The 19,751-nt window shown below is 41.0% G+C and overlaps 1 protein-coding gene and 1 pseudogene across 3 annotated transcripts in view; one reads left to right on the forward strand and one right to left on the reverse strand.

The window, feature by feature from the left end:
- Positions 1-19,751, reverse strand: part of PRKDC (protein kinase, DNA-activated, catalytic subunit) — a 214,591-nt gene that overhangs the window by 22,878 nt on the left and 171,962 nt on the right. For 2 of the 3 annotated variants that reach the window (XM_042923148.1, XM_042923150.1), the window contains 6 exons: positions 16,561-16,750; positions 11,300-11,474; positions 9,685-9,875; positions 8,721-8,901; positions 7,762-7,922; positions 534-745 (listed from right to left, as the gene is read on the reverse strand). In XM_042923148.1, the coding sequence (XP_042779082.1) occupies positions 534-745; positions 7,762-7,922; positions 8,721-8,901; positions 9,685-9,875; positions 11,300-11,474; positions 16,561-16,750 (1,110 nt within the window). Of the gene's footprint in view, positions 1-533; positions 746-7,761; positions 7,923-8,720; positions 8,902-9,684; positions 9,876-11,299; positions 11,475-16,560; positions 16,751-19,751 lie in introns of those variants that run through there. The other variant, XM_042923151.1, reaches the window with a different exon arrangement.
- LOC122211245 lies at positions 4,135-5,479 on the forward strand (annotated as a pseudogene).

Genomic DNA, 19,751 nt, shown 5'->3' on the forward strand with positions numbered 1-19,751 from the left:
CTCTCAAAAGAAATAAATAAAACTTGGGGCGCCTGGGTGGCTCAGTCGGTTAAGTGTCTGACTTCGGCTCAGGTCATGATCCCACAGTTTGTGGGTTCGAGCCCCTCATCGGGCTCTGTGTTCACAGCTCAGAGCCTGGAGCCTGCTTCGGATTCTGTGTCTCCCTCTCTCTCTGCCCCTCCCCATTCATGCTCTGTCTCTGTCTCTCAAAAATAAATAAATATTGAAAAAAAAATTTAAAAAACCAGAAAAAGAAAAGAAATTCTGTAACAACATACCAGGAGTAGGTACATTCAACAAATAGATGTCTAAGATTTTCTATTCTCCAAGGATGGCTCTAATTAATTTGAAGACAAACATAAGCTTCCGTGTGTTGTTTTTTTTTTTTTTTTTTTTTTTTTTTTTTTTTACATAAGCTGTACACCCAAGATCAAGAGTCACATGCTCCACTGACTGAGCCAGCTAGGAGGCCCCCACGTGTTTGCTTTTACCATACACTTTTTAAAATAACCTATCATATTTAACCAACCCACCTTGCCACAAACTCCTTATTCTTATGACCAGCAGAAGTATCTTTGAAGGAATAGCTTTCACTACTTATTATAAATGGGTAGATAATCGCCTGTGGATAGTTATCAGCAATTTCTTCCACAGTGTGCTGGACAGCAACAGCTTCCTCTTTGTCCAGTAAGGCCACCATATGGCTGATCCAGCCAATGAACTGCCAGCAAGGAATGGAAGACATCTAAAACACAGAGAAGTATAACTTAATGATGAATAAAATATTTAACAGTTTTATTATAAAAGTATTATGTGTTCATATAAAAAAATATATATCTATATACAGAAGTATAAAAACAGGCATAAGTCTAAAACAAAACATCTTCTCTCCCTCAGTCCTCTCAGTTCTTATTCCAGTGAGGCAACCATTCCACTGTTTAGGATGTTTTGCCTGCAAGTGCACCCATATTCTTTCTTTACTTGAATGGAATCAGACTCCATATACTGTCTGACAGAGATTCACCCCATTCCTTTTAACAGCTATATAGTATTCCATTTTGCTTAACTACTGCTATATAATCAATTTTTACGTTATTTTCCAAGTTTTTCTATTATAGATAATGCTATAATGGAAATCCCTACACATTTATCACTTGTGCTATGTGTGCCCACTGGATAAATTCCTACAGGTAAAACTACTGTGTGAACATTAATAATTGTAAAAAACGTTGCTAGATTTCCCTCCAAAAAGATTTTTCAAATTTTCATTTTTAAAAGTGTAATGAAAACTCCTAACTCAATACCAAAAACCCAAATAATCTGATTAAAAAATGGGCAGCACAGCTCAGAAAACCGAGACTCTCCCCCTAAGGTCAGAAACACGACAGGGATGTCCACTCTCACCACTGTTGTTCAACATAGTCCTGGATGTCCCAGCCTCAGCAATCGGACAACAAAAAGAAATAAAAAAGCATACAAATTGGCAAACTTTCATTCTTTGACAAAGAATGTCAAAGACAAAGACATACAAAGCAGACATACAAAGGAGACATACAAAGGAGACATACAAAGCAGACAAAGCACACAAAGACAAACTTTCATTCTTGACAAAGAAGTCAAACTTTCATTCTTTGCAGATAACATGATACTCTATGTGGAAAACCCGAAAGACTCCACCAAAAAACTACTAGAACTCATCCATGATTCAGCAAATCACAGGATATAAAAATCAATGTATAGAAATCGGTTGCATTTCTACACACCAATAATGAAGCAGCAGAAAGAATTGATCCCATTTACAATTGCACCAAAAAACTGTAAGATACCTAGGAATAAACCTAACCAAAGAGGTAAAAGAGCTGTATGCTGAAAACTATAGAAAGCTTATGAAAAAAACTGAAGAAGACACAAAGAAATGGAACAGCATTCCATGCTCATAGATTGGAAGAAGAAATATTGTTAAAATGTCTATACTACCCAAAGCAATCTATATATTCAGTGCAATCCCTATCAAAGTAACACCAGCATTTTTCACAGAGCTAGAACAAACAACTCTAAAATTTGTATGGAGCCAGAAAAGACCCTTAATAGCCCAAGTAATGTTGAAGAAGAAAAGCAGAGTGGGAGGCATTACAATTCCAGACTTTAAGCTGTACTGCAAAGTTTTAATCATCAAGACAATATGGTAGTAGCACAAAAACAGACACATAGATCAATGGAACAGAACAGAGAATGCAGAAATGGCCCACAAACGAATGACCAACTAATCTTAGACAAAGCAGGAAAGAATCTCCAATGGAAAAAAGGCAGTCTCTTCAGCAAACAGTGCTGAAAACTGGGCAGTGACATGCAGAAGAATGAACTTGGACCACCTTCTTACACCATTCACAAAAATAAATTCAAAATGGATGAAAGACCTAAATGTGAGACAGGAAACCATCAAAATCCTAGAGGAGAACACAGGCAGCAACCTTTTTGACTTCAGGTACAGCAACTTCTTACTAGACACATCTCCAGCAGCAAGGGAAACAAAAGCAAAAATGAACTATTGGGATCTCATCAAGATAAAAAGCTTTTGCAAAACAAAGGAAACAATCAACAAAAATAAAAGGCAAGAAATGGGAGAAGATATTTGCAAATGACATATTAGATAAAGGGATTAGTATCCCAAAATCTACAAACAACTTATCAAACTCAACCCCCCCCCCCCCCCGCCAAAAAAAACAATCCAGTGCAGAAATGGGCAAAAAGCATGAATAGACACTTAGCCAAAGAAGACACCCAAATGGCTAACAGACACATAAAAAGATGCTCAACAATACTCATCACCAGAGAAATACAAATCAAAACCACAATGAGATTCCACCCCACTCCTGTCAGAATGGCTAAAATTGACAACTCAGGAAACAACAGATTTTGGCAGGATGTAGAGAAAGGGGAACTGTTTTGCACTACTGGTGGGAATGCAAACTGGTGCAGCCACGCGGGAAAACAATATCGAGATTCCTCAAAAAATTAAAAATAGAACTACACTATGACTCAGCAATTGCACTACTAGGTATTTTTCCAAAGGATACAAAAATGCTGATTCAAAGGGGCACATGCACCCCAATGTTTATAGCAGCACTATCAACAATGGACAAATTATGGAAAAAGCCCAAATGTTCACTGACTGATGAATGGATAAAGATGTGGTATATGTATAAAATGGAATATTACTTGGGATCAAAATGGCGATGAGATCTTGCCATTTGCAACAATGTGGATGGAACTAGAGTGTATTATGCTGAGCGAAATATGTTGGAGAAACAAATATCATAGGATTTCACTAATGTGGAATTAAAAAAAAACAAAACATGAGAATATGGGAAGGGAAGTAAAAAACAGATAAAAACAAAGTGGGAGGCAAACCATAAGAAACTAAATACAGACAACAAACTGAGGGTTGCTGGAGGGGTGGTGGGTGAGGGGATAGGGTAAATGGGCAATGGGCATTAAGGACGGCATTTGTTGGGATGAACACTGGGTATTATATTTAAGTCATGAATCACTGGGTTATTCCCCTGAAACCACTACAACTGTATGTGAACTAACTTGAATTTAAATAAATACATCTTTAAAAATGGGCAGGAGAGCTGAATAGATATTTTTCCAAAGAAAACATACAGATGATCAACAGACACATGAAAAGATGTTCAACATCACTAATCATCAGGGAAATGGAAATCAAAACCACAATGAAATCTCACCTCACTAGCTAGTCAGAATAGCTAGTATCAAAAAAACAAGAAACAAGTGTTGGCGAGGATGTAGAAAAAAGGGAACCCTCCTGCATGTTGGTGGGAATGTAAATTCCGCTATGTAAATTTGGTGGGAATGTAAATTTCCACTATGGAAAACAGTAGGGAGGTCCTCAAAAAGTTAAAATTAGAAATACCACACAATCCAGTAGTTCTACTTGTAGGATATTAACTCAAAGAAAACAAAACACTAATTCAAAACGGTATCTGCACCCTCATGTTTACTGCAGCATTATTTACAATAGCTAAAATACAGAAGCAACCCAAGTGTCCCCTGATAGATGAATGGATAATGGAGATGTGATATATGCATTTAATGGGTTATCACTCAGCCATGAAGAATGAATTCTCACCATTTGCAACAACAAAGATGAACCCAGTGGGTATAAAGCTAAGTGAAGTAAGCCAGACAAAGATTTTACTTACATGATTTTTACTTATACGTGGAATCTAAAAAACAACATAAATGAACAAACAAAAAACAGAAACAGACTCATAAATACAGAGAACTAGTGGTTGCCAAAGGGGAGAGGTGTGGCAGGATGAGCAAAACAGTCGAAGGAGATTAAGAGGTACAAACTTCCAGTTATAAAATGAGATCCCCAGCCCCGTGCGGCCCACTCTGGATGCCTGCCCCTCACTGACCCGAGTCCGAGAACGTGGTGAACCAGGTTATCAAGTGCAAGACTGCAGCTGCCTGGGAGGCAGAAAAGCCTCTGTCTATAGCAGACATAGAGGTGTCACCCCCCAAAGGCTCATGAAGTTCAAATTAAGATTATCACCACTGCAGTTGGCCACACCAATGCCTACGAGTGGGGCTGATCCTTAGGGGAGTTTTCCAGGGATCTTGGGACACGAACGTGCTGCAATCGTGGAAAGTGTTGGCAAAGGAGTGATGAAGCTGAAGGCCGATGATACTGTCATCCCACTGACATTGCACAGTGTGGAGAATGCAAATTTTGTCTAAACCCTAAAACAAACCTTTGCCAGAAGACAAGAGTTACTCAAGGAAAAGGATTAATGCCAGGTGCTACTAGCCGATTTACTTGCAAAGGAAAAGACAACTTTACATTACATGGGAACCAGCAAGTTTTCTGAAAATACAGTTGTGGCTGGTATCTCTGTTACTAAAATGGACCCTTCGACAACTCTGGATGACGTCTGCCTTCTGAGTTGTGGCATTTCAACTGGTTATAGTGCTGCTATGAACAGTGCCATCTTGGCCTAGGAGGAGTTGGATCGGCGGTTATCATGGGATTCACAAGGGCCAAGGAGTCAAGACCCCCAGGACTTCGGGAAACCCATCCAAGAAGTGTTCACTGAAATGACTGGCAGAGGAGTGAACTATGCCTTCGGGTGTACTGGTAACCCGGAAGTCACAAGAGCAGCACTGGAGGCGTGCCACACAGGTTGGGGCATCGGCGTAGCAGTTGGAGTAGCTGCTTCGGGTGAAGAAATCGCCACTCACCCATTTCAGCTGGTAAGAGGCTGCACGTGGAAAGGCATTGCCTTTGGAAGATGGAAGGGTGTGGAAAGTGCCCCAAAGTTGGTGTGAATATATGTCCAAAAAGGTAAAAGTTGATGAATTTGTGACTCACAATTTGTCGTTTGACCAAATTAACAAAGCCTTTGAACCGATAGATGCAGAAAAGAGCATTCAAACTATTGTAAAGCTTTAATATTTATTTTTTTAATGTTTACTTACTTTTGAGAGAGAGACAGAGCATAGCGGGGGAGGGGCAGAGAGAAAGGGAGACACAGAATCTGGGGCAGGCTCCAGGCTCTGAGCTGTCAGCACAGAGACTGACCCAGGGCTCGAACTCTCGAACCGTGAGATCACGACCTGAGCCGAAGTCGGATGCTTAACTGACTGAGCCACCCAGGCACCCCAAACTGTTGTAAAGCTTTAAATTCAACAGAGAAAAATACATCCATCCTTGCACCTAAGTCTGCTGGTCCAGCTGGAACAGCAAGACAAGCAGGGAGAAGCTCTTCCAAGTTTAGTCTCTTAGACCTTCTCTACTCCTACTTCTAGAGTAACCTACTCTGGGGACCACTATGTTGTATATAATTCATAAATCTCTAATCAAGGACAAAGCTAATATAGTCATGAATTTATTTTCTGAACTCTCTTTTACATGAATAATTGCTAGCTCATTAAGGAATATTCTAACATAATAAAAGTAATTTCTTCATATGTGAAATAAATGAGTATGTCATGGGATAGTAAAGTATAGCATAGGGAATACAGTCAATAATACTGTAATAACACTGTATAGTGACATACGGGAATTATACTTATCGTGATAAGCACTGAATAATGCACAGAATTATTGAATCATTATACTGTATGCCTAACACTAATATCACATTGTTATGTCAACTTAAACTTCAATTAAAAAAAATGGATTAGATTGACTAGTTTCCAAAATCTTTTCCAATTCTGGAGACAATCAGTTTTTTAAATTTATTGTCAATTTGAGAGGTGAAAAATACCTAATTTTAATTTTCACATTTCATTATTAGTGAGGGTACACAGTCTGTTTATTTTCCTTACATATTTAATCATACATGTGTTTCCTCTGACAATTTTCTACTGTCTATTTATTTTATAGAGGCAGACATCAGCTCTTTTTTTGTTTGTTCCCCTGGATAGAAGTGTTGAATATTTTCCTTTATAGCTTCTGGTTTTTGTATAGCTTCACTCCAAGGCCATTTTTAAATTTGCTCATGTTCCCCACCGCCCCTGCCCCCGCCCCATGCTTTTTACTGTGCTAGTTTTAAGATAAAATCTGATGCACTTGGAATGTTGGTGTAAGAGTGAACTTGTCAAGCTTCCTCCTTTCAACTATTAAATGAGGAAAGAGCAAAGTGTGTGGGGATAAAAGGCATCAGTCCATATAGCCACAGGGAGTGCTCAATAACGGTTAGCTCCTCATCCCTGGTGCCATAACAACATTGACTGAACATTCCATTTATTTCCTCACAAATTTGAAATGCTATTTTTATCATATGTAAATAAAATATTATTTTGGAAAAACTAAAATCATAACTTATTTAATGATTTCTTCATTTGTCTTTAAGGAAAACACATACACATATATATACACTACATTTCTGAAGTTACTTTCATCTCCTTTTTAGGATCTTTTGGAAAAATCCCTACTCTTCCACAACCAGAAGAGGGTCAGAGGGTGTAGTATAAAGCCCTGCCAGGCACGGAGTCTCCACAGCTCAGATACCAGCATTGTTTAAAAATACACGATGTAAAGCTAATAGAGTACTATGCTACCCTTTTTAAACTATCATATTATTAACTCAAAGCCTGGCCCTATTTTCTAGTTAAACATCTAGAAAAGTCATTGAGGAGTCTTTCAGATGGCCCCTATGACAGGAAGGCAGCAGGCTGATGCAGACCTGTGGGGGAGGCCTTCATGGGACACACGAATGGTGAGCAGACCGTGTGGGGGAGTGCCCGCGCACCTGGTTGTTCGCCGCATGCTCAGAGGACTCAGAATCCTGTGAACACGGTGCTGCCAGAAGGCACTACGGTCACGGGGGTGGGAAGCCAGCTGAAATGTACTCCCTCTCCCTGAGATAAATAATAAACTGAGCATAAGGCACCAACAGATGTTCCAGACTACAGCTTACTCGTTATGGGCAGCAAATTGTGCTCCAGAAAGTTCCTGCCTCTGTCCCAAACATAACTCCTCCTCTTCCTGGGGTCCTTGTTCAGACACAGTGTTCTTATCAACACCCACAAAGGAAAACTGGTAAATGTGAACACTCTTTTATATAGCTGTATACAACTTTAAGTTCTATGTTTTTGGAATGTAGTAAAATTCAGTCTGGCTAGGAAAAAGTGTAACTTGTGCACCACACATACTAATGTGTTTAAATATAAACAGAAACATGTCTTCACGTACTCTAAAGTTGTCTTCACCAGAATTCAAATACTAACCTCTTTTGTCATTAGGCTCAGGGTCTCCTCAGGATATAGCTCTATAATCTGCAGCAGTCTGGGAAACTTCAGCCTGGCTTCACTGGAATGCAATTTTAAAGCTTTCAACATTTTGTCCACCACAAGGGCTGGATACATCTGCAGTTCTACAGACTCAATAACTACCAAGGACAGGAGAGAAGAAAAAATGGTCAATATATCCACTTATATAAACTGTAAAATTTAACAAATGACTATATTTCCCTTTTTAGTTTATATTTTGTATTATGTCACTGTTCTCTTTTTCACACGTATTTAGATCAACTAACACCAGACGTAGTTTTGGGCCATATGTGAAAGCATCCATCTTGAACCTGACTCTTCTGTTAGATCATGCATTCTGCATGAAGTGCAGTTTGCTTCCTGGGCTGGGTGGGAAAACAGGGCAGCTTCTGGTCACTGAATTTATTTCAGGAGCAAGAGGCAGGCCACGTAGCCAATATGACCAAAGCAACAAGCAAAATGTAGAAAGTATAAACTAAACAAACGGAAAGAAAAATGATAGCTAGACTCTGTGTTGTCTGAAGATGTCACTGCCTCTTAAAAAGACAAGACCTTGGGGCACCTGGGTGGCTCAGTTTAACGTTCGACCTTGGTTCAGGTCATGATCTCAAGGCCTGTGGGTTTGAGCCCCACGTCAGGCTCTCTGCTGTCAGCGCAGAACCCACTTCAGATCCTCTGTCCCCCTCTTTCTCTGCCCCTCCCCCACTCGTGTGTGTGTGTGTGTGTGTGTGTGTGTGTGTGCGCGCGCGTGCACTCTCTCAAAAATAAATCAACATGAAATAAAGGGCAAGACTTTTCTCAGAATAACTGTCACTTAAAAACAAACAAGCAAACTGGAAACCTAAAATATCCACAAAAGTCTTAAGACTGGTTAACACAGTGTGACAAACTAAATGGCTTTTCCTTCTGTGATTCACCTGAGGCACTCTCCTCCTCCTTGCGAAGCTGCTGGTCACAGAAATCCACCAGTGTCATGTAAGCCTCTGTCATGCTGGCTATAGGCCCCTGGCCCTTGATGGAAGGCTGGGCCTCCTCTTCAGCTGTCCGTACGGCCTCAGAAAGGTGATGGAATGCTCTCTGGTATAGACCTGCAATCACCTAGAATTCACAGAGGTCTCAGAAAACCTGTGAGTACGGCTGAAGTTTTCTTGAAGAATCCTACTTTCTACTTGTGATGATACAGAAAGATTACTTGTGATCACAGAAAGCTGGTTAAATGGAAAAGGGAGTTTGTCTGCCCTGATTGTGAAACAGTAAGTGATTCCAGTACGATCCTCAGTACTTCTAAAAATCAGATGGTCCACTAATCATGCAGAACTGGCACCAAAGGTCACTGGGGGTCATATGGCCTGTCCGAAGAAGAGACAGAAGATGGTGCTTTAACCTCGCCACCCTGCACAGATATTGCTAACACTGTGGAGGAAGAAGGCAAGGCTAACAACTGAAGTGAGATGGGCACAGTGAGATGAGAAGCTGCTAACTATGGAAAATAAAAATTCATTTTAAAAAAGCTAAGCAAAGCAGACACTACATAAAAAAGGGCAGAAAAGCCTGGTTTGCCCCACAAGCTAGTGGGATGTCTGAATGGCGGCTGGTGGTGAAATTTCATTAAAAAAATCCATGGAAGAACTGTTCCATTCAATCTGACACAAATTTCTGATTTTTAATACTAAAACAGTCTGTATTGTTCAAATAAACAGGAAACACATGGAGTGTGTCAGTTTTCCACATAAGAAACTTGGCTGTGCATAACTGTCAAATATATTTCCAAACACAAAGCAATCATCATTCTTCATTATTTCTTTCATGTAGCTAGAAGGCTGCACATTATAGACACACAACACACAAACATAACAAGCTCACTCTTCTTGTGTTCATTACCTTGTCTGTATTCTCTGAACCGGATCCAGAAAGGTCCAAGATTCTTCTAGCCTTGCTTTCCTCGATTTCAGCAAGGCAGGTTGGTTCCCTGCTGAGAGCATCAGCTATGATTCTGTAAGTTGTACCCAAGAGAATGTTCTGGTCATGGAAAGCCAGAACATTTTTGCTTAAGTAACTTGATATGCTCTCACCTGTTGGATTAAAAACATACAACACACATGATTTTCTCAGAAATAAATGAATGCCATAAATTAAAAAAAAAAGATATTCATAGCGTACAAAAGTTGTTTTCTATTAAAAAAGTAAAATAAATCTTGAAAGGATAAGAAACTGACTTCAAACATTGGTTAGGGAATTTCTTGAATTCACATTAATGAAAAATGTTCTTTGTTAGCAGTGGCTGTATCAACGCCTACAGAAGCTAAGCAATTAAAACGCTGAATAAACTTTTATTCAAGTACCATCGTTCTGCATTTTGTCAAAGCACCAAATTCTCTAATCATGCAGAACTGGCACCAAATTCTCTTATAAAGAAAATGGCTCTTTTTAATGTGATTTGTGCATGTATCTTAATAGCCCAGAGTACATTTTTAAGTTGATAATGTGGCCTATAGCTGATAACACCACAGATGCTACTACATTCAAAGGTCTAGTTCTATGTCTTACTGTGTGGTTCTAGGAAAGGAACTTATTAGCCCTGGTCAAGCCTGCAGCTTGCACAGGTGTGAGAAGGGACGCAAGCAAAAGAGAAAGGGCCGTCACCTAGCAAGTCCCGTCAACTACACTGCCATGTTCATCTGTCCATGAAAATTCTCTGCCAGATTTCCCTCAGATACATAATCAAAATTACTGGCCCTGTTATTTCACAAGACTGTTACAAACCACCGCCATACTAGGACACTAGAACTGGGTCATTATTATGAGCACTAATGTTTTCTCAGGATCAGCAAACTCCTCCTCCTCTCCCCTATTCCCCCCACCAAAAAACCCTAAAAATATTTAAGCAATCATAAGGGTGATGTTCTAACCCTGATCAAATGGAAGTCCTGTTTCCCCTATTTGCATTTTGACTGAAACTGATATCTGATATAATACCCTGTCCTATTGAAGAGTCAGATTTGGGAATAGGATTGTAAACACTGTCAATAACAGTGCCATGTACCCTTGGACACAGGGCAGCAGAGCAGGTGGAGCGGATCCAAAACTCTCAAAGAAAAAGGTTTTCTCCCCTCAGCCTTAAAGGCTATGTTATTATAAAAAGAGAAGAGCTGAGAGAAAAAAAGGCAGTTCATGTTCAACTTTTTACAAGGCAATTCTTATAAGTAAATGAGGTTTTCAAAATAATTAAGCTATTAGATTCATAATTTGCATAAGTATTAAAGAAAAAAAATTTAATTTCAATTTTATTTGATCGATAAAGAAATAAAATCTCCAAATACCACATTCAGTAGCATTACTAAGATAAAAACTACCTTGGCTCCAAAGAGTAAAACTATCACAAGATTTAATTCGCAAATATAAGATAAAGCAGCAAAAGAAGAGTTCTCATAGACACAGAGATGTAAGATAAAACAGTGCTGCTGCACGTATTTAGGTAGGAAGAGCATCCTGGTACCCAGCAAGGAGACTGTTTTCAGCGCCGTGAGGACCTGCTCGGGGCAGCTCTGGGCCCGGCTCCGGCTGTGGCTGAGCCGGGAGTAGCTGTGCACCCACTTCACCTGCCAGCCATCTCTTGTTTTGGAGTCTCTATGCAGCTCCTTCAGTAGCTTCATGGCAAGTGAGAAATTGTGCTACAGAAGAGAGAAAGAGCTACGATGACATACAGGTGGTAACTTAGAAATAAAACTATTTAACATAAGTTTTTAACTGGCCTGCTTTCCTTTTTGCATGACACAACTCACCTTAGAGCAGCGAACCCCTCCTCCACTTAAATTATGTAGATGTGTTCTTATTTATCGTGGGGATAGATTCACATTTAAAGTGTACAATTCTGTGTCTCTTAGTATATTCACAAAGTTGGGCGACCATCACCACTATCCAGTTCCAGAACGTCTGATCAACTCAAAAAGAAACCCTTTGTCCGTGAGCATTTGCTCCCCATTCCCCCTGGCCGTGGCCAAACCACTAATCTACTTTCTGTCTCTGTGGATTTACCTATTCTGGACATTTCATGTCCGTGAAATCAGAAAACATGTGGTGATTTTTACCTGTCTCCTTTCACTTAGCATAGTATTTCCTGGGTTCATCCATGTTACCGTTTGCATCAGTACTCTACTCCTTCACATGGCTGAATAACATTCTACTGCATGAATACAACACAGTTTATTTACCCATTCATCTACCAACAGATTCTTGGGCTGTTTACACCTTTTGGCTATCTTGAATACAGATACATACAGATTTCTGTGTGGACACACACTCTCTTTTCTCCTGGGAGTGGAACTGCTGGGTCACATGCTAACTCTACGTTTAACTTTTCAAGGAACTGTCAGACTGTTCTCCACAGCAGCCGCACCATTTTACGCTGTCATCAGCGTATGAGGGTTCCAATTTCTCCACATCTTCACCAACGCTTGTTACTGTCTCTTTGGTTCAGTGGGTGTGAAGTGGTGTCTTGTGTGGTTTTGATTTGCATTTTCCTAATAACTAATAATGTTGAACATCTTATGTGCTTGTTGACCATCTGTGGATCTACTTTGGAGAAATGTCGATTTAGATCCTTTGCCCTTCTTTTTGTTGGGTTGTTTGAGTTTTTGTTGTTCAGTTACAAAGAGTTCGTTAGGTGTTCTGCATAGTGGATCCACAGCAAATACATGATTTCCCAGTATTTTCTCACATTATAGGAGTTGTCTCATCACTCTTTGTAGTGTGTTATTTACGGCACAGGAGTTTTTAAATTTTGGTGTATAAATGTCGGTTGTCGTGTGGACGTCTTTTAAATCTTCCCTATCAAGGTTCAAAGACATTTTCCTCAAACTGGTGCCTTCGTAATTACCTCCCTTCCAACTGCAAAGGCTAAAATTCCGAGGCATCCTCAGCTGCACCTTCTCCATCATTCCCAGCGTCTCTGGGCTTCTTCTATCACGAACAGAGCATCTCGCACGCTGTCTGCGTTCCCACCACCACCTCCCTACATTGAGACTTCACAGTCTCTCTGCCTTTTCCCTGAGCAGCCAATCTTCCAAACAACTTCTGACGTAGTCAACATGTTCAGAGCAGACTTCAATTCCCAGTTTCTCACCTCCATGATTTTGTTTGAATTCATCTTGTATCTATAACATCTTTCTCTTTTCTTCACCTGCGAACCCTGCTGTTTCCATAAAGCCTTGCCCAAATGCCTCCTTCTCCAGGAAGCCCTCTTACCAGGCAGAATCTCTCTTGTTCCCTGGGCTCTCCTAGCATGGTGACCTCTCTTTTCTTTGCCCACCTTGAACTTTTGTTGGGTCAAAGTGCAGCTCTTGTTCTCTCGCCAGACAGTGATCACGGAGAGGAGGAACAGTAGCCTTTACCCAGACATTGCTGGGTACAGTTTCTGAGCCGCACCGTGCTACTCATCACTACTCACAACTTCCTCCCCACCAAATTCCTAACCTCAAATCACCCCATTATGACCACAAACCCAGTCTATTCACCAAACTCCTGTTATGTCTGCTTTATAATCTTAAGACCTCTGGTAACTTTACCTGCCTTCTTTCTGCTTCCACTTCCTTCCATGTGCAATTAAGCCAGCCACCACTTTCTTAGCAAGATCATCAGCCGTTGTCCCTGTGTTACACCCACCTGGCAAAACCACACTCCGGGTGTATCGAGGGCATGCCTCGTCCGCTCCTACACACTTACAGATGCACCAGAGACACAGTAGCCAGGCTCTCTGTGTGCCCCAACGGTCCTTCCGTGGCTTTCCAGGCCCTCCACCACAGTCCACAATAGCCCACCACTCTCTCACTGTCCTCAGCTCTCCTCAGCTCAACCTCTGCAGAGGGCCTCACTGCCAGTTCTCAGAGAGAACAGATGAGCTCTCCCACTCACCTTTGCCTGAATCCTGTCCCCGCAAACTCCACAAGAAATCCGATTTCCCCAGTGACGTCCTCTCTGTCCCCAGAATTAGGCTTTAAACACCCTCAGGCACCTCCACCCTAAAGACCAAACTCCTCCCTGAACCCACTGGCTCCTCTGCACCGTGGCCTCCTTAGGGACAGCCTGCGCTCACTGTCCCTGAATCTCTACCTTCATCTCTTCTTCCACCCATTATGATCTGACTTCTGCTCTCGTGAAGTGATTCTCACCAAAGTCAGCACAAGCCTCCCCTCAATGCAAGGGCACTTTGGTCTTTGCACACCCTTGCTCTCCCAGGTAATGACTTCTGCCCCTTCCTGCGGGCTCAGCCCCTCGGGGTCATCATCTAATGTCACCGTTTGGTTTCGGCCCCTTTGTGGGCACCTCTCCCTTTGCTCCTCCCAGAGCCGTCTGTCTGTTTTGGCAACTGGTCTTGGTCGCCTTACCCACTCCAGACGGTCCACGTGCCAGTCACACGTCATGCGTCTATCGCAAGCATAATTCTTTTTCTCCAGAACTTTAGATTTCCTACATATAAATTATCGCATAGAAATCACGACCCGCTTGTCTTAAACGCCTCACAAATTCAGGATGTCTTGAGATGAATGCACCATCGGCCACACAAAACACTCCTCCTCCTGCACCCCATCCACCAAACGACACAGGGGGAAGCAGAACCAGTCACACTGCCTCATCCACGCCTCCTCCTTTTTCTTGGCGGAGAACCTAGACTGGCTGCCCGTATCCATCACGTGGATTGATACTGGGCAAGCCTTTGCCCTTCCTCCAGTCTTTCTCCTCACTACAATCGGAATACTGTTTTAAAACTGCATATCTAGTGCTCGCTCCGGCAGCACATGTACTAAAAAACTGCATATCTGGTCACCTCGATCCCAGGGCTTCCTGCACAAAGAAGCACGGCCTTTAAGTAGGGGCTAAAGTTCAACCGTTGCTCCACTCAAAACACCAACTGCCCCGAGCCACTTCTGGGTCTTATATGTTATTCCCTCCACCCATCTCACCTCTCAATTCCCAACTTAGCTATGACCTCCTACTCCAGGAAGCTTTCTCTGTTTCCGTAAGGCTGGGTCAGGTGTCCTTCCCATGTGACTGTCCTTTGGTATTATTGTACTATAACTGCTCATCTGTATGTCTGTATTTTATTCACTTTAGTTCTCCAGCACCTAATGCTGTGCTTGGTAATGAAAAAAAAGGCAAAACTCAAATTTCAGTTCTGCTACTTTCGGAGAGTTTCAAAGAGCATGGGCAGGTAAACTGAAATGCACTGAAGGTTTTATGTGATCTTCAGACTAGAACTAGTTTTCTCTCTTCATGTCCAATATTGCTGGAACTGGTACTACCTCTCTCTAGCCCTTATTTATATGGGAACATATTGTTGACAACTTCCTAAGAAAAGCCAGCGTGCCACATGGAAGGGTCTTAGCCATCTTAGTAATTCGCACACATTTCTAAGCAATGCACTTGCAGCTCACTGCCTGCCCCTCTCTCACCAGAACCCTCTCCCAGTTTGGAAAGTCTGAGCCGTAGTAGGGAGCACACATGTCTCTCCGTCTGGCCCAAGCACCCTAACTTCCTGCTGACAAGCCACATGCACTCCTCTTTAGCCATGTGCCTTACAAGATGGCCCCAGGTGCAAGGAGAGCTAATGAAAAGAATCTTCCTTTTTTCTGCAAGGAATAGAAACTGTTGCTAATTCCAAGAAGATGTAGTAAGGAGGAAGGAAGATATGAAACAGCCACAGCCATTTCCAACTACAAAGGGTAAGCCTGGGGCTGCTAGACAGACCTACTACATAAGAATCTGAGAACGGGGGTGCCTGGGTGGCTCAGTCAGTTAAGCACCCAACTCTTGATTTCAGCTCTGATCATGATCCCACAGTTTGTGGCATTGAGCCCTGCATCGGACTCTGTGCTGACAGTGAGGAGCCTGCTTGGGATTAGCTCTCTCTCCTCTCTCTCTGACCCTTCCCCACTCATGCACACTCTCATCCTCCTTCCCTCCCTCTCTCTCTCTCAAAATAAACAAACTTAAAAAAAAAAGAATCTGACGACAAAATCAGTATGGTAGAAGAGAGAACTGAAGGAGAGAAAGCAGGCCCTTGCTGACAATATATTTCAGAGTATCTGAAAGCCAGATCTTCTAGACTTTACTCATAGGAACTAACAGATTTCTTTTATTCACCTAGACTGCTCTGGGTTGGGTTTTCTGTTATTTGAAATATACAAATCCCTATCTGATAAAATACCCATCTCAAAGAAAAACCGAGAAACTAGCACTTAAACTTACAGAAATATTAATTATTTCTACTAGAATAACATTCTTTGCTTTATAATAGCAATCTATCAATATAGAGTCATTAAAAGAGTAAGCTCCCCTAGTATATTCAAATATGATTTAAGTACATGAAAAATATGATTTAATATTTTATATACAAAAAATAAACCTAAATATATTTTATATTTTATTTTATAAATAAATAAATATCTTATTTCCATGAAATAAACCTAAATATAATTTGTAACTAACTGGCAAACATTCATTTTGTTAAACAGGATCCAATCTGATATTGGGTTTATTTTCTTTTTTTAATAACAGAAAATAATTATTTTCTAATGATTAACAAGTATGCAATAAACTTTAGAACTTTCTGGATAATTTTAAGTGTTTCTTCAAGTTTACTTTCTTTTAAAGAGAACAAAAATACTAAGTACTCAATTATCTTTGAGCTTCAGATTTTAGGGAAAAGTTTAAAAACCAGCTAATTTAAAGAAATAGAGGACTACAAATATGAGTACTCACCTGCTTTCTTGCACTTTCTACCATCTTCATTTTCATAGAAAACATACAGTTCTTAATCAGAGAACAGACCTCTTCTCCCTGTTCCTGGACTTCCATCCCGTCACTGGGATCTCCATCACCATCCATGGACATACTATGATCATCTGGAGGAAGAATAAGTTTCTCCTCGATTTTGCTGAGAAAGAAACAGCTACAAAAAACAAAGAAAAGTGAGAGTTAATGCCAGAGATTCATGAAAGAAATCTTGGACATACAGTAAGCTACTGGATGGTATTGATAGAAATTCTACAGCTATTAAATTTTTGCTCATTTTTTAGACTGTAAATGTACACTCTAGGCACCAGATTTAATATCTATTTTTAATTAACCAACTCTTTAAAAGATATTTTTCTAGATATCATTTACTGCATACACCTCCACAAAATAAAGCATTTAAACGCACAATGTTCTCTCCATGAATGGGTGACATGACTATGTTGGCTCAGAAGCCATTTCCCTTTTCATATCTTCCAATCTAAGGTCCTACCCCAAAGATGAAAATTGTAAAGCAGCAAACAGGTTATAATCACTGGGAATATGAAAAGATAATGCTATATTGCTACAGAATTATTTTTATTTGTATTGTAATTTACATATCTGACTCTGTTCCAGTGATTTCATTTTCATTATTTTCATGTTAGTAAACACTGACAAAGGCCCTTAACATATACAATCCATCCCTGATCAATATTGTGGTAGGGTCCCCTCCCTAAGGAAAAACAAACAAAAAACAAACCACAAGGCAACCTGGTTATATGCGTACATGAAAACATCTCTCACGACCTTGTAACATGAGACCACTTAATCTAATCAGACTACATGTTTGTGTTACCATATATGGGAGACAATAACTACACCACGTAGCACTCTGGCCTCAGTTCTTTGGGTAGGAACCCAACTGAGCTGTGCCAGCACGAATAAAGTTGCTTCCTGGAAAGACAAGCCTCAGGGTCACGACTCCCTGTGTGAGAATCCCGTGACATTACTTGGAGGCTCATCCGGGATTTGGAGATGGTGCGTTTCCACCTCCTTTGCCACTGGGGATACGAACCTCAGAGTGCCGGGGGAGGCAGCCTCACCAGGGGCTAGCAGACCGCTAGATCCACAGGAGACTAGCCCTCCTGGTGTGTCAGGATGAGGATGCCGTGTACACCAACGGAACCTGTGAGTCCTAAGAACCAGCTCAGGGAGTGCCGCCCATCAGACTGGTAAGAACCTGGGTTCGTTCTGGCAGACCTCCACTGAGAGGCAGAAGGGGAGCCTGATCACCTCCCAGAGTTGCCCTAATCATTCCATAGGGATGAGGAACAAAGCCACAACTCTAAGGTGCTGAATGTAGGATGGTGGGTTGGAGTTGCTGTGTGACTGTATGTGGGGACTTGTCTCTCATTCATTTCCTGGGTCAATGACTATGATAATTAGAGCCAATTGTCTCTGGTTATTCTACCTCAGAACAGGGACTTTAAGGAATATTCCCAAAGAGCTGCTGAAACTCCCTTTGTTTTGGAGAAATTCCTTGTCTCCTCCAAACTGACATGGACTGCCTAATTCCACTAGTGGAAAAGAGAACAAAAGAAACCTGGAGTCTGCTCCTTTGTCCGAGCTGACAAGATTTAAAACGGAATTCTCTTTCTCTTCCTTCTGCTGGCACCTTGTCTCTTCTGCCTTTCCTTACCAACACCCCCCCCCCTCCCCCCGCCCCCTCCTATTTCTGCGCCACCTAGGGTGAGGCCTACATAATTGGCTCCTCCTCCCACTCTAGAGATAGAAGTTGTGGAGCAAAGACCACCCATTTCAGATTTCCCCACCAGTTCTCTAGGTAAAAATTAACCATGGGGAACAAACTGTCTTACATGGACCCAAGTAAAACGTATTCAGTGTTTATGCTAATTTAAGTTTATTGGTTTCAGACAATTTTAGCAACATTAATTTAAAAAAAAATTTTTTCTACCTAGATTTGCTGAAGGTCAAATAAGCTCGTTATCTCTGTTCCAATTTATCAGCTAAAGAATGACTTAAAGTAATGGTTAACTTTACCTGTCTCATAGTTTTCATAGGTAATTGTTAAGATAGCTTTCAAAGTCTTTAGTAACCTAAAATGTTAAAGTTTTTGCTTGCATGATAAATTAGGATTACATTCACTGGATATCATGCGAGATAAGAGACTAAAGCACTAATTACCAGATGTAGGTTTGTGGTTCTGACTTGTTGCAGAGAAACTAAGGATATTTAGATCTCTTGGAAAATATGCCTCATGCTTAACTGATTCATAAGTTTGCCATCTAAGAAATTCTAATGTAACTGTTATAAAAATTATACCCAATACAATTGCCAGAGCTCTTAACTTACTAGCCACGCAGCAAACCAAAATGCGCAAAGCTATCTATCAAAATCTCTTGGCCTTAGATTATCTGCTTGCTTCTGAGAAAAGAGTATAGAAAGTTTAACCTGAGCAACTACTGCCTACAGATAGATAATGAGTAAAAAGTCATAGAGAAGATCACAAATCAAATAAAAAGGATTGCTCATGTCCCCATCCAGACCTAGAACGGTTAAAACCCCGGGGAGTTATTTGGAGGATGATTTTCAACTTCTGGGGGATTCAAAACTCTCATAAAAATTATCTTCCTAATTCTGGGAGGTTACTTAATCCTACCCTGCCTAGCTCCCCTGGTTACATGGTCTGTCTCCAGTCTCATTGAGGCCATGATTGAAACAAAAAAGATAGCCACTCATGTAATGATGTTATGAAAATATAAACCTCTAAACAAAGATGATACTCTTTGACCCAAAATAATAGAGGGGTCCAAGCATCAGAGGTGGGAATGTGACAGGGTCCCCTCCCTAAGGGAAAAAAAACAAAAATCAGGGGCGCCTGGGTGGCTCAGTCAGTTAAGTGTCTGACTTCAGCTCAGGTCACGATCTCATGGTTCATGAGTCCAAGCCCCGTGTTGGGCTCTTTGCTGACAGCTCAGAGCCGGGAGCCTGCTTTGGATTCTGTGTCTCCCATTCTCTCTGCTCCTCCCCCACTTGCACTCTGTCTCTCTCTCAAAAATTAATAAACATTAAAAAAAATAATAAAAACAAAAAACCACAAGGCAACCTGGTTATATGCGTGCATGACAGCATCCCTCATGACCTTGCAACATGAG

The sequence above is a fragment of the Panthera leo genome, chromosome F2, assembly GCF_018350215.1.
Source record: "Panthera leo isolate Ple1 chromosome F2, P.leo_Ple1_pat1.1, whole genome shotgun sequence".
NCBI classification, from domain to species: domain Eukaryota; kingdom Metazoa; phylum Chordata; class Mammalia; order Carnivora; family Felidae; genus Panthera; species Panthera leo.